Source organism: Microcebus murinus, chromosome 4 (assembly GCF_040939455.1).
Source record: "Microcebus murinus isolate Inina chromosome 4, M.murinus_Inina_mat1.0, whole genome shotgun sequence".
In the NCBI taxonomy this organism is placed as follows: Eukaryota; Metazoa; Chordata; class Mammalia; order Primates; family Cheirogaleidae; genus Microcebus; species Microcebus murinus.
In genome coordinates this window covers 68,396,226-68,412,187 of record NC_134107.1, presented here as the reverse complement: position 1 = coordinate 68,412,187, position 15,962 = coordinate 68,396,226, and the positions used below count along the sequence as shown (strand labels likewise).

General features: G+C 34.6%; 1 protein-coding gene across 13 annotated transcripts in view; it reads left to right on the top strand.

The window, feature by feature from the left end:
* The window catches only part of DLG2 (discs large MAGUK scaffold protein 2), a 1,870,454-nt gene that overhangs the window by 986,485 nt on the left and 868,007 nt on the right, over positions 1-15,962 (top strand). The window contains exon 1 of one of the 13 annotated variants that reach the window (XM_076002377.1): positions 10,357-15,887. The exons of 11 other annotated variants lie outside the window; for them this stretch is intronic. In XM_076002377.1, the coding sequence (XP_075858492.1) occupies positions 15,810-15,887 (78 nt within the window). In that variant the 5' untranslated portion in view covers positions 10,357-15,809. Of the gene's footprint in view, positions 1-10,356; positions 15,888-15,962 lie in introns of those variants that run through there. One more of the 13 variants, XM_076002379.1, reaches the window with a different exon arrangement.

Sequence of the window (15,962 nt, the reverse complement as noted above, 5' to 3'; positions counted from 1 at the left end):
CTATGAACTTTGTGTAAAGCACTTAGCACAATGCCTTGCACATATCAAATAATGAGCAATGAATTTATCATTATTATGGAAATTTTATGAGATAGGCTCTTAGAACATTGCTAGAAAAAGCATCACAAATATTTTTAGGGTGGAAACTAGGGGATTTTCCCACCATTATGTCTTCCACCATAGATCTGGGCCAAATATCTACTTGCCATGGATTCTTGTTTCTGGTGAATAGCTACTTATTCATGCTTCTAAATAAATGTATTAAAAATACATTTTTTAAAATCTGGGCCACGGATCTTCAGTAAATGAGCTGAGGGAGTTTGAGTTGCCCTATCAAAATGCCTGAATATGTTTGGCATTGGATTGGTCACCAGGCTTTCCACGCAAAGCTACATGCCTGCCCTCTTGCTCAGAACCCAGTGTTCCATACTCCTGTGGTAAAACTTATTTTCATTCTCATAGACATTAGGTCTTACAACCTCAATGTGAGCCAAATTCCCTTAATGGATGTGCTGGAAAGAGCTCAGTGTTGAGGAGTCAAGAATGTAATCTGAGTTGTGCCTACAGGAAACAAATTGACCATTTTGGCCAACATTCCTGAATCTGAAGCAGCCCTTCTCCATCAGAGAAGACTTTTTTGCATGATGCAGTTGAATTCTCAAATTTTCCTGGATGTGGAGTACTAATTTAGATTTGCTATTAGGCCCTTGAATATTTTTGAATAGGACTATGTCCTTTTAAATGTTCAGTGAATTATTGTGATAATACTCTGGTATGTGTTGTTACATACATGATCCTTAGTGATATTTTCTTTCTTTCTTTTTCTAAGTAGGAAAAAATCCCTCTAATTTCCAAGCTTCTTGCATTTGAGCAAAGAAAGGGAACATAAAGTATTCTCAGGATCTCTTACAATAGTTCGCTTGCCAAAGATTGCTGAGATTAATAGTTCATAGACTTTGAAAAGTTTGCTTCCTAAGCAAGCAACAGAAAATAGAGTAGAAAATCAATCTCTAAAATTATAATTAAATGCCATTGTTAAGTCTCTTTCTTCACCAAAGCCAAATGAAATAAAATGGAAAAGAAAAATATAACTGATTTTTTTAAAAAAATCTTTATTGATGTACTTGCTATGTAGGCCAAACAGAAACATATACCCAAAATACATTGTTAATACTTGCACTATTACTAAATGTTAAATGGTGTCAGAAATGGACAGGTGTGAAATTTCACTAGGAAAATTTTTGTAGGTGATAGATAAGAGAAGAATAGAGGTGAGGTAGAGATAGAATAAAAAAAGGAAATAGAAATTTTGCTAAAGTGTCCTGGTTTCTGCTTCTTTTCTTCAATATTTATATTTATTTCCTTTTTTTAATGAAGTCATTTTGTCTTTTTTCAATCCTTCCCTTTAAGAATACCAAATGTATTCAAGTTTTAGATACTAAGTATCCTTATATTGTTGTTTTAACAGCTTTGTTGGGGTATAAATGGGATTATACAAGATGAGCCCTTTTTTGTCTGGCTTATTTCACTCAGCCTGTTTATTTGAAGTTTCATCCATGCTTTAGCTTATATCACTAGTTCATTTCTTTTTATTGCCAAGTAGTATTCATTTTATGAATATAACACAATTTGTTTATTCCTCTGTTGATGGACATTTGGTTTTTTTCCAGTTTAGGGCTATTACAAATAAAGTTGTTATGAAATTTGTGTATCATCTTTGAATGAATATATGCTCTCATTTTTCTTGGGTAAATGCCTGGGAGTGGACTTGCTGAGTCATATTTTAGGTGTATGTTCAACTTTTTAAGAAACTGCCAAACATTTTCAAATGGTTGCACTCTTTTACATTCCCAAAGTGATTATTACATTCTACATTTACTTTTTTTTTTTTTTTTATCCCACAGGCTGACTATTTTCTTGAGTTTAGTGGGTAGTAAGAATATATCTATTTCTTCTAGGTGGACAATCATCCCTTCCATAAGGATGGCTCTCAAAGTTGTGCTTTCTTCCTCCTTCCTACGTGCCTCATCATCTTCCTCTGGAGCTTTAGCTCTGAAATTCTTATCACTAATTAGCTGATTAACCACTTTGGTAGATTTTTATGAGACTGTACATATGGGACAATGGATAAAAGTGGTCTAACTCAGTCCCCCTGAATTATTTTTCCCCTGAGCAAGCCAGGGTAGAACTGCCTTCTTATAAATTCTAGCGTATCATGAATAAAACCTTTTCTTTGACTCTTCAACTCCTCTGAGATAGAATGGAACTTCACAAAGACTTCACTAAATACCAAGGAAAAGAACAAGTACAATGAACACAGAAAATAAGAAAAGCAGGTTTTTGATCCTCAACATAGCTAGCATGCTCACAGGGCATACCCAGCCCCAGAAAAAAAAGAACATACCATATGACAAGCATCTTGCTCCTACTAGTGGTTAGGAACAGAGATTCTGAGTCAGATTTCAGCTTGCATTGTTAGTTGAGTGACCTCCAGTAAGGTACTTAATTTTCTGGAAGTCTACTTATGTGTAGACTGGAGAAAAAAATAGGAGACACCACATAAAATATTTTCAAGATTAAATACGGTAAGTAGTTAGGTATTTGACTCATATTAGAAACTTGATAAATGTTAGATTTTGAAAAGCATCTTAACCACGTAAAGCACAGTATCCACAATATAAGCCTCAAATATCTGTAAGTACCTTGAGTCCAACAAACTTCTGAGCCCTACCTGGTCTTATAAATACATGGATCTTATCATCTTTTCTCTGGTTTTCACCTCTCTTCTAGCCTTACCCAGCTTAAACTCCATGAAAATTCATTATAACCACTTCCATTGCATAGATCCTCAAATTTCTTGTCTTTCACTTTGTTTATAACTTTCACAGAATTCACAGTTCAGTAAGGAAATCATATATTAAACAGATAATTATAAATGTTGAGATGCTCCAGGACTTGGTCTTTGAGCTTATTCTCTTCCTTTGTCAATGATCAAGGTTTTAAATACTGTTTAAATGCCAACATCTTCTTCCAGACTCTAGACTTGCATAGCCAGCACCTTACTTGATGCCTTCACTCATATGTCTAAAAGATATCGCCAAGTCAAAATATCCAGAATCTTTTAAAAATTTAATTTAATTTATTATTTTTATGACATATAATAGATTTATATATTGTCAAGATATACTTGGGAAATTGCTACATTCACATATCAAATCAGGGTAATTGGGATATCTATCATCTTAAATATTTATCTTTTTTATGCTATTTTAAAAAATGTATTTCCCAAGTTTATTATCCAGTTGTAATTATATTTTATAAATTTTATTCTATTTTTCTATTTTCTATGCTATTATTTATTCTATTTTTTATTGTATATATGATTTTTATTTTTTTAAATTCTCCTTGCTTCGGTTTCTTCATCCAGAAAACTAATGTAATTAGGGTCAAGATCTCATGGTTAGAGCAACAATCTTTCAGCCTGAAAACGATGCCTTGCACTGGTGAATGTCTTTTAGAAGGATTACCCATTATTAGTTGCTACTATCCTTTTTGTATTTTCCATTCTAAAATAGCTATGAAAAAAATCTCAATTTGGGAACTTAGTTTTCTAACTTCAACTACATTTGACCCTTAAATAACACAGGTGTGAACTGTGTAGTTGTATTACACACGGATTTTTTTTTTCAAGACTTCAATGTTTACTATTTTTGTGTTTAAATGTAAATTTAAAATTAAAAGTACAGACATCCTTCGGTATGCTTGGGAGATTGGTTTCAGGACCCCCAGTATACAAAAATGTGAGTATACTTAAGCCCCACAGTCAGCTCTACATAACTGCCTATAGGAAAAATCAGCCTTCCTTTGCGCATACCACAAATTTTTATTTTATTTTATTTTATTTTTGGAGATGAGGCCTATCTCTTTGCCCAGGTAGTACTTAAACTCCTGGTTTGAGGTGATCATCCCAGCTCAGCCTCCCAAGTAGCTGGGACTACAGATATGTACCACCAGCCCTGGCTGTCAGATCCTAACTTATTTTTTTACAAAACCTGCTCTCATCATTTCAGCTAATGGTGAGTTCAGCACTCTAGTTTCTCAAGTCAAATGTTTGGAGTTATCTGTGCCACATCTTTTTTTCTTATAGACCACATTCAACATAACAGTACAATCTGTTGGGTTTATCTTCAAAATATGCCCAGAACCCAGCCACTGTTTTGTTTTGTTTTGTTTTGTTTTGTTTTATTTCCATATGAATAAGTTTTGTCCAAGTTACCATTCCCTTTGAACTTGATAATTGCAACAGTTATTAACTGTTCTCCCTGCTCCCAGCCTTGACCCCCTACAGTCAAAATTTTCAAAATAGCAGCAGGAGTAATCCTATTAAAACATTAGTCATATCATGTTATTACTCTGAAATTGCTTCCCATCTCATTTATAGCAAAAGCCAAAGTGCCCACAATAGCTTATGAGACCCACAAGATCTGCTTTTCTTATTTCTTCCTTTACCTACCTCTTTACCTCTCTGACCTTATTTTGTCCCATCTTCTTACTCATTCTGCTTCAGCTACACTGCCTTCCTTACAATCTTCAAACAAGCTAGCCACAGCCCGTTCTTAAGACCTTCCCATAGAATATTCTTTCCTCAGGTATCTATCTAGCTTACTGTCATTTCCTTTAGATCTCTACTCAAATGTTACCTTTTCAGTGTGTTTTACCATAATCAACCTATCAAAAACTTTAACTATTCCCAAGACCTTTTATTTCATTTCTATGCTTTATTTTTCTCCTTAACATGTGTTGCTATTTAAGAGTATATTTTTCTATTTGTCTTTTGTACTATTTCTTCTCTGCACTAAAGTGTAAGCTCCATGAGGTAGGGATTGTTGTCTGTTTAGTTCATTGTTATGTCCCCATTGTTTAGAAACAAGCTGATGCATAGTAACACTCAAATATTTCTGGAATAAATGAATGGGTGGAGCAGGGATTATTTCACCACATTATTTATTAGGTTCACATAATCTTGACTTTTGCAGGGGAATTATAATATAAATATATGTAAAAGTAACTAACCATGACCATATGAATGTAGAAATCTCCTAAGGCACAGGTTAAACCCTCTAGAGAAAACTGAATTAGAACATATGGAATAATTAACAACATTTCCCCATCTCAAAAGCAAAAACAATTTTTTGCTTTAGAAGAGTTTACAAAGAAAATTTAGAAGCCTCACATGGAAACTATTGAGCACAAGGAACAATCAGCAGATATTAACAACCATGAGAATTAAATTTCTAAGAAATTAATTTAATCAAAGTTTCAGAAAGAGGCTATAAAATAAGAACTTAAAATGATTGAAGAGACAAGGAAAGAAGTAGCAACTATAGTGAAAGAAGGAGGCACTCTAAAGCAAATTCTTCGTTTATCTTACAGGTATCTTGAAGTCCCCTGGGCTCAAATCTTTAGCTGCTTTTGACACTTTGTTCTCAGACTATAAAGCACTGGTCAAATTTTACAGATTCTATCTCCTCAGTTTTTTCTTGTTTCATTCATGAATTAGATAAATTTTTTGAAGCCCTTATTATGTGCCACGCATTTCATTAGGCATGGAGGACACAATGGTAAAAAGAGGATACAATGGTAAAAAGACAGGCATGATCCCTGCTTTAACAGAATGTCCCACAAGGAAAGCAAGGAAAATACATATGTTAAGTAGATGATTGTCAACATGAGAAATTTTGTGAAAAGGTGTATATTGTACTAAGAGAGTGATTCAGGAATTTGAACCTAGTCTAGGATGTCAAGAAAGAATATTTCTTATGTTGCCTCTTGCCTTTATTTCTACCACAGTTACACTAATTAAGACCCTTATTATCTCTACCAACCTCTATCATTCTCCCTAATCTCTAACTCTGCCCATATTTGTCATGATTAAACATTTATTGTCATTGTCTAATTATGGTATGGCTATAGTCTTTTCTGCCTAATTCCTCACTGATCCTCAAATACATCTCATGTTTTCTAACTTTTTTTGCTTTTGCTCATGCTGTTTATTCTGGAAAATATGTAATTCTTGTTCTGATATTTTTCTAAGTGTTTTAGTGGTCAAGATACTTTATGCATCTTAAGGGCAATATACTTTGACTTCATATAAAGATCTTAATATAAAATAGCTAACATATAGAATACAACTAGCAAATCACCCCCCTTCCTTTTCTTTCTAGTAAGCCATGAAGAATACAACATGATAACGCTATTATACATTTTTTAAACTATATATATTCTTTAAACTGGAGAGAGGTTGCAATTAATATCAGGAATATTTTCAGTAACACTATCTGCAATTGACATTTGCATTGAAGATTTCAGCAGCTGCTGTTTCTGATTTATGTAGGCGGTAGAATGGAAAGTGGAATGATTTGTATGTTTTCATTAGTGGATATTATTTTTAAGGAAATAAAAAAGAGGTTTATTATTTATGTATGTATTGGTTGTATTTATTCAATTTTGCAAAAGATCACCTGTAACTATAGAAGGGGAAGAGTTACAAAGTCAAAATTTTGAGAGCTTGTGGGCCATGAATCAACAAGTGTCAGTGACTTACCTTTAGAAATGGTGTTTTTTGAAGCACTCTTGTTACCTTGCCTTGATTTATCTTTTATAGTGTGAAGATGAGTGTGAGGTAAAAATACAATCAAAGGGTAATAATAAGTGCTCAGTATACACTGATATACTGTCTTCTTTTGTCTCCTAAGAGTATGAAACTGTTTAATTCAAGTAATATGCTCATTCATTTGTTCATTAATTCAGCAAATAACTATTAAAACATTCAAAAATATTTATTGAGCAAGTACCATGTGAAAAGGACTATATAGATCTCTGATGATACAAAAATGTAAGTAAAATATGGTACTTTTCTTGAATGGTTCATAGGCATTTATGGGGAAACATAAGTTCAAAGTATCACAGATAAATGTAATATAATAACAACTAAATCTGAGTTATATACACAGTGCAATAGGGGACTTATAACCTCTGCCTCCTAGAGGTTATCATGAAAAATTTCATAGAGAATTCTTAAACCAAGTTTCAAAAATTGTGTATAAATTTGTCACATTTAGAATGACGGGGAGCAGGAAGTGAGGTGGAATGGTAAGACTACAGGTAGCAGAAATAGCATGTGCAAAGATACAAGTGCAGAGTATGACATGGAAACAGAAAATAATAAGACCCAAATGGATGGTATGGCAAGGCTTGACTTCATCAGAAATGCCCTTTGGATGTGAGAGGTAATTATTTTACAGATTAATTCTTGGGTCATAAATATCATAAACTAATCGATTATTTGAGCTCAAGAAGAATTTAGAAATTGATTATTAATTCAGTACCCACAGATATGATAACTGGTAGAAATGAAATAAAAACTTAAGAACAATTGCTTTCCAAACTGGCACCTACCTCTATGAATTATGGAAATAATTTATTTTGTTGTTGAGATAACAAGAATATTAGACTGACTAATTGAGTTATAATTCTTTGGAAGTTCCCAGTTTAAATAGCTTAGGGTAGATGAGTGGTGTTTGAATGTCTGTATTTGTCGCATGCTTTGGGAAGACATTTAAATTTGAAGAAGTTGAATTTCATTCTCACTTACTAAATTATTCAACTACCCACTTCTAGGGCCTGTAGCTGTTTCAAAAAACTACGGACTTGTTCATTTCATTGCCATTTGTATTCACAAGTCAAAGTTATTGTATGTTCCATGAGATACCTATTCTTTTTATTTTTCCCCATATTATGGGGGTACAACTGTTAAGGTTACATATATTGCCCTTCCCTCCCTCCTCCCTCAAGGCAGGGCTTCCAGCGTGTCCATCCCCCAGTTTGTGCGCATTGCACTCATTATGTATGTATATACCCATCCCCACCCCTCCCACCTGCCTGACACCCAATAAACATTATTCCTATATGTCCACTTAGGTGTTGATCAGTTAATACCAATTTGCTGGTGAGTACATGTGGTGCTTATTTTTCCATTCTTGGGATACCTCACTTAGTAGAATGGGTTCCAGCTCTATCCAGGAAAGTACAAGAGGTGCTTTATGACTGTTGTTTCTTATAGCTGAATAGTAAGTACTCCATGGTATATGTATACCACATTTTATTGATCTACTCATGTATTGATGGGCACTTCGGTCGTTTTCACATCTTTGGAATTGTGAATTGTGCTGCTATAAACATTTGAGTGCAGGTGTCTTTTTTATAGAGTGACTTTTGTTCTTTTCGGTAGATGCCTAGTAGTGGGATTGCTGGATCAAATCCACTTGTATCGCTTCAAGGTATCTCCATATTGCTTTCCACAGAGGTTGAACTAGTTTGCAGTCCCACCAGCAATGTAGGAGTGTTCCTATCTCTCCACATCCATGCCAACATTTATTGTTTTGGGACTTGTTAATAAAGGCCATTCTCACTGGAGATAAGTGATATCTCATTGTGGGTTTGATTTGCATTTCCCTGATGATTAGAGATATTGAGCATTTTTTCATATGTTTGTTGGCCATTATTCTGTCTTCTTTTGAAAAATTTCTGTTCATGTCCTTTGCCCACTTTTTGATAGGGTTGTTTGATTTTTCCTTGCTGATTTTCCTAAGTTCTAAATAGATTCTAGTTATCAGCCCTTTATCGGATGTGTATTGGCTGCTGGCTTGATATTCTTCTATTTTGCTCACTCAGTTCTCTATTCCTTTTGAGAGTCATTGTCATATCATTTTATGTCTTCAGTTGCAGCAAAATTTAATTTTAAGAACATGGGAAAATCACAGCATGTTAATTCAGAACTACTATGTAAATTTGGGATCCATTAGAGTTGCTTTTCTCATGAGAGATCTGTAAAATGAAGAGATGCTCTGATAATAATCTCAGAAAATATACCTACTTTTTAAAAATCCTCAAGAAAATATTTATTTGGCTCAGGAAAGAGACATATAAAAGAGAAACGGAACATTTTTAAATTTATTAATGATTTTTACAAGAGCTTGGAAACTAATTTTTGTTCTTCACTAATGGCATAGAAAAGGAGAAGAGACTGAAGAAAGAAGAAAGTAGACTTTCATAATGGTGAGGATGATTAAATACAAATAAAAAGAGCATTTTTAAAAATCATTCTCTGCTTCTTCATAATAGCATGCACACCTTGTCTATCTTGACTATTATGCTTTTCGTCTTTCTTGAAGATTAGAGAATGAATAAAAATAAAAGCAATATTTTTATTGTACCCATAGTGTGCCAAGAACTACTCCAAATAATGTATATGTGTTATCTCATTTGCTCCTTATTTTTATTCCTTATACAATGGCATGGTTTCCATTATTACTCACATTTATAGAGTTGGCATAACTTGTCCAAGGTCTCAAATAAATGATGGTGGTCTATCTCACAGCTAAGTTTATGTAATTGATTATTATGTTATGGTGACTTTTGAATAGCATTTTAGTTATGTGACTTTCCTGAAACTGTTATATGAAACATTTAACAATAAATCTTATACATATTTTTGCCACACATGTTTATTAAACACTAAAGCCTTCTGTGCAGGCCAGTTTAAATTCTCCAGTTTGATCTTGGGTTTAGAGGCATACCACTTTGACTTGTCTGTATTTGTATATAATCATGGCCAGGGCAGTGAGTTTCCCAGGAGTATACGATAATAAATAAATGTCCCTGGGGTGAGAGTGTGGGATTTTGATGGCTATGCTGGACAGGACACTTGACCTTAGGATTACCAAAGGAAGAGAAATGAAACCGAGCCTCCTGCATAAAACTGAAAACTTAAAAGGATTCTCATTAATGAAAGGGTTTCTAAAAAAATTCATTCACCAACCCAGGGAAGCAACAAGGAAGTTTTTCTATTATGAGTGAAAAAGAAAAAAAAATAAATTTAAACCCTTTTATGTGGGGAGAATAACTCCAAGACAAAAAATTTATGTGAAACTACTCCTGGATTAGTGAACTCTCTGGGCAGCTATCAGAATGATGTGCAAAAGTATTCTGTAGAAACAATTCTACAACTAAAGGTCCCTGGAACTCCTACAGGAACTACAATCTTGCTAAAGAAGATCTCAGAATAAAAGTGTACAATGAGACGCAGGAACTACCCACCATAAGTGAAATTAGTAGGATTAGACCTCTATGAAAATTAAGGAATAAAAGTATTTTATAAGGACTACCATCTAAGTACTTTTAAATTAAAAGCATGATAGAGAATGGAAGAAAAATCATAAAAGAACAGAACATTATGGTAAAAGACTAGGATTTAAATGTATACACACACAGAGAATATATCAAAATAAATATATATGTAAATTAAAAACAAATTATCTATAGATAAATAAAAACAATAGATTATAATCTAAGATAAAAATAGAAATTAGAAAATAGTCAATCCACAATCCTACTACTGGGTATATGCCCAAAGGAAAAGAAATCATTATATCAAAAGACACCTGCACTTGAATGTTTATCACAGCACAATTCATAATTGGAAAGGTATGGAATTAACCTAAATGTCCATCAAGTGATGGGTGGATAAAGAAGATGTGGTGTGTGTGTTTGTGTGTGTGTATATATATATATATATATATACACACACACACACCATGGATTACTACTCAGCCATAAAAAGGAATGAAATAGTGCCTTTTGCAGCAACTTGGATGGATGGAACTGGAGAACATTATTTTAAGCAAAGTATCCCAGGAATGGTAAAACAAACACCACATGTTCTCACTAATAAGTGGGTGCCAAACAATGAATATATACAGTCATATAGTGGTGTAAAGGACATTGAAAACTAAGAAGTAGGGAGAGTGGAAGGGGGTTAGGGATAAAATCGTACTTATCAGGTATCATGTACACTTCTCTGGCACACTGAAAGCCCTGACTTCAGCATTATTCAATTAATCCATATAACAAAAATACTTTAATCCCCTTAATATTTTGAAATAAAAGGAAAAGAAAATATTAATTAGATCTGAAGATATAACCCTGAAAGCAGCACAGAGAAAGAAGGAGAAGAACAATATGAAATATATGATGCAATAGGGTGGACAGATTAAAATGGTCCAGGAATAATATAACAGAATTTTAGAATAAAGACTAATGAGAATGAGAGGGAAGAAATATCAGAAAAGTTAATGACTGACTGTTTTTTTAATGATTAATCAGACTAGATAACCACAATGAGTTTAAAGCAGAATTATTTAAAAAACGAAATATAGTGAAACTATAGTTGAACAAAGACAAAAATAAATTTTTAAACAAACCATAGAAAGACATATTTCTTACTATGTAACAATTAGATTGACAGCAGACATCGCATCAGAAAAATTGATGCCAGAAGCCAGTGTGAGATACTACCTTCAAAGTGCTGAGGGAAAATCATTGTCAATCTAGAAAATGCTTTCTATTTACTTCCAAAATCTAAGGTGAATGTAGACAGTTCAGGAAACATATGAAAAGATTATGTTTAACCACCACAGATTTTTGCAGAAAGACTATTAAAATATGTGCATATGTTAGAAGAAAATTTAATCCAAAGAGAAGGGTTAGGATGCTAAAAATAATGAGGAAATGAGATGAATTTGAAGGGGTGGGGTGGGGATATTTTAACTATATTATGGAGAGTTTATTTCTTTTAAAAATTAACCTGAATTAAATATGGAAAATATTAAATTTATTAAATCTGAGTAGTAGATAAATGGATGAGTGTTATATGAGGGGTTGTTTTTTACATTTCTGGTGCCTAAATATATTATGATGGTTAAATATTTAAAAGAAAGGATATGTGAGGTATTCAAATGCTGAAGAATTAGCTTTGATGATTTTGAGATTAGAAAGAGAGGCTTTGCCTATTTGTAATTAAAGTCAGTGGGTTTTATTATTGGGACTGACTCAAAACTTTTTTTTTTTTACTCTTGTCTATAACTGGTTGTCTCTTTGGTGCAGAAAGAGACAAACTCAGCCAGTTTGTGCACATGGACTTTGATATACATATAAATTCATGGTGACTATTTTTCCTATTGTCCACAGAGATAAAACATGCAGAAAGATTTGGCTATTCCTTTGGCTTTTTATATACATTGGCACTCATTATTGTACTTTTTCCAGCTAATATTATTCCTGGGTTTATCTCATATAAAAACAAAAAAAAATAGTAATTTTCTCCCTAAGCTTTCAGATTATTTTTCTCACATCTGTAACAATGCCATTCTGCATTGAAATTTATTTCTTTATATATTTTTGTCCCCAACTGTATAGGGCTCTTTGAGAGGAGGGATTGTATTTCATTCATTTAGAGGTCCCTACTGTTTCACAGGTAGTAAATACTCAATAAAATATTGTGGAAAAGCATTGCTTGCCTTTTAATCATAGAAATAATAATGCAAATATGTTCTCATATAAGTGAGTCATATAATGCACATATAGAGAGAGCAAAATATAACAGTTTTTATCTTCCCCTTTCTACCATTCTGTACAGAGGTAACTAACATCAACACCTTGGCATTCCTCTCAATTGAAGTTAAATGTTATGTTTATATTATTTTACTCATAAATTCTACTAGTGTATATTCTACACTTGCTGTTAATAATTGACTAATATTTGATGTTAGCCAGAGGGCTATCAAATATACATGTCAAATGTGCAAATACACCAAACAAAAATCTTTGTATGATCATTAATTTTTACATAACATATTTATGTCTCAATATGTATTTTCTTTTGTCTATATTCAACTCTGAACCTAGATAGTTTTTTGAACTACCAGATAATAGAGTTTAATTTTGACTCTGGTTTACAAAAGTTTTCTATGATATATTTAGGTGATTTTTAAAAGAAAATCATTCATGTCCTAGGTAGAAATGTAGTTGTATAATACTTAATGGCTGATTGAAACATTGAATTTACCTTGAGAATTCAGAGGAAGCTCACATAGTGTGTGTGTGTTGAGGCATGAACCCAAAGCTGCTTAAAAGGATTAATGTTGCATCTCAAACTCCACTGTACTGGTAGGCTTCTGTCAAATGAGAAGTATTAGAAATGAAATTATAAAGGAAAAGGTCTGTTCAGGTACTTACCATATACAGTTGGAAAGTGTCTGAAAAATTTGTTTTACTTAAACAACAAAGTTACAAAACTTAGTTATCTCAATGAGCAGAACAGTGGTTAAAGACTATAAGGATTAACTGGAGGCAGCTGCCACTTTCTTTGCAGCAAGTACATCTGCCCACAGATAGCTCAGGGACGACGATTGTATAAATTATGGCAATGACTTCATTCAATTGGCATTGCACTCTTCTTTCCTACAACTTTTGCAACTTTAAATGTATGGATATTCTTCTGTTGATGCTTCCAGCCTTTCTCAGTTTATAGATTTTCCTACTTTGTCATAGACACATTCAACACATATATTTTGAATATCTACATTTTGCTAATATGCATTTGTTTAAGAAAGAATGGAGCCTGATTACAAATGTCTTACTCCACATTGCCTTTTCTACCTCTGACTGCCTATTTAAGGAACATTACTTATTGTCATATTTTAAGTTAAATCTTAGCTGGTAGGCTTGATTTATTTTCTAAAGAGTTCCACCTTGGAAAAGTTTACAAAGCCTTTTGATCAGGTATGTGGAAAAGGTCATTAAAGGTTCAGAATAAAAGCAAACCCAATAAGCAAAATGATCAAACATCTCTCCAAACCTCAGTTTTAGAGATTTAGGAAATCTTAAGTTATGAAGAAAGTACAAAAATTATTTTACAATCTGTCAGTCCAATCAGAATAAATTAACATTCTTTGATTCCCTCAATGATATCAATGGTTTGAAAGTACAGTGTTCAGTATTTTTTGTCTTACTTCTGTGGCATCTGATTTCATCTTAAAATGTTAAAAACACAATTTTCTAGTCATTAACTTAGAAAGGATTGTTTCTCCCATTCCTTTATATACTTAAGTCTGTTAGTGGAATACTCTTTTAACTACAACATGACTTGGACAAATTTGTGTACAGATATAATAAGTATCTTTAGCATCATAGCAATATTAGGGTAAGCTATGGTCCTGCTGAGTAGCTCTTTGAAAACTAAGCAGGAGTTATCATGTATTTATTTGTTGGATTTTTGTGGCACTTTTCCTCCAAAGAGTATAGGGTATAATATGGAGAACTTTAAACAGAGGTTGCCTAAGAGTGTCAAAAGGAAATTAAAAGTAGTGCTCGTAGGAAGTAGTGCTCGTAGGAAGTGAAAGCACAGAGGAAAAGAAATAGCTAATGGCAAAACCAAACCCTGGGTGGCAGCTAGGCATGCCAAAAGAGGTAAAAGGAGCTGGACTACCCCAAGGGTGCCACTGTTGGCTTTTCAGAACACTGAATTATTACTCCTTAATCTATGTCCCTGGTGAGCAATAGAGATTTCTACTCAATACTTATAAGAATAACCACAATCAAAATTATAGACCCCTAGGCAGGAAGGGATCTTAAAAATTGTATACCCAATTCTTTTAACTTACAGATTAGGCAAATTGAGCCCAGAGAGAACAAAGAAACAAGTTAGAAGCAAAGTAAGAGTCAGAAACCAGGTTATTCATTCCTTCAGTAAACACAAATTAAATGCATTACACCAAGCACTGTGCCAGACACAAAGGTTACCTTTAGTGAGCAACATGGACATGGGTTCTAACTACCAATGTCCTATCCTATGCTACCTTATTCCACCTCCTGTTGTCTATGAGGCTATCCAATATACTTTACAATACACTTTTTTGATTGACTCTGGACCCAACCCTTTTTAGGGATAGAAATCAAGTTCCTTTGTTGAGAGAAAGGAGTTCTTTTCCAAGTGTCTGCAAGTGTGTAGACATTCTTTGATCCATAAGTGCTCATAGGGTACTCCTCTGAGATCTACTGGAAAATATTTACTCGACTGAGTTTTGTTTGTGTCACTAGAAGACAGGTTTTCCTTGCCAACGTGAGCCATTTATTTTTTGTCCTCTTGTAGGATTGGCAAAAGGTTTCAACATTATCTCTCATTGGAGGAAACACTTGTCTCTTAAAATTGACTTTACCTTAAAAGTGTCTAACACGACAGTCTGAACTTTAATAAGCTACCCTAACAGCCCTGGTAATCATCTCAGAGAACCTGAGTGGGATTTGGGATCCAGACACACCTGTTTGTGCCTGCAGGGCCAGATCCATGGTGGCCCTGCCTCTCCCGTGCCTGGCAGCTCTCTCCCCGCGTGCCTGGCAGCTCTTGTATTGGCTGATTTACCTGCGAGGCTGTGTGTGAATCTGCCTTCACGCGGCCACTGCCACCAGCACGTACCCGTCAAGACAGAGGGAAACCAAGCGAGGAGTGCAACTGCCGGAGCCCAGAGCGGGAGGTGAGCCGCCTCCGGAGTTGACTGCGGCTCCCCTTCCTCCTGACACACATGGAGTTTGGTGGCGACCGCGCTGAAGAACCGCAGGCAGATACTTAGCCAACTGGATGTGTGTGAGCTGGCTACAAAGGCAGCGCCTGCCTCACCCAGACCTCCTGCTGGCAGGATGTAAATATACCTGCAGACTGGCCAAACAGGACTGCCTTTTTCCCCCAACCCCTCCCTCCTCCCACCCTCTCCCTCTGCTAACCAGCATGAGAGGAACTGAGAAAGCAACAGCCTGCAAGTGACAGCTCTAGCCTGATTCCGTTCGTCTCTGAGCCGAGGTGGGAAGTTGATTGTGCAGCAGCTTCATTGTGAATTCCTTCCATTGGCATCGCTATGTTTGCCTCTATCTGGTATGCTAAGAAGCTGGGTCGCAGGTTCGTGCACAATGCCAGGAAGGCGAAATCAGAGAAGGTATGGAACGAGTGGGGTTGAAGATTACCTTTCCGATTTGCCAACTGCCTGCTCTGGAGTGTTGGTCTGAGTACA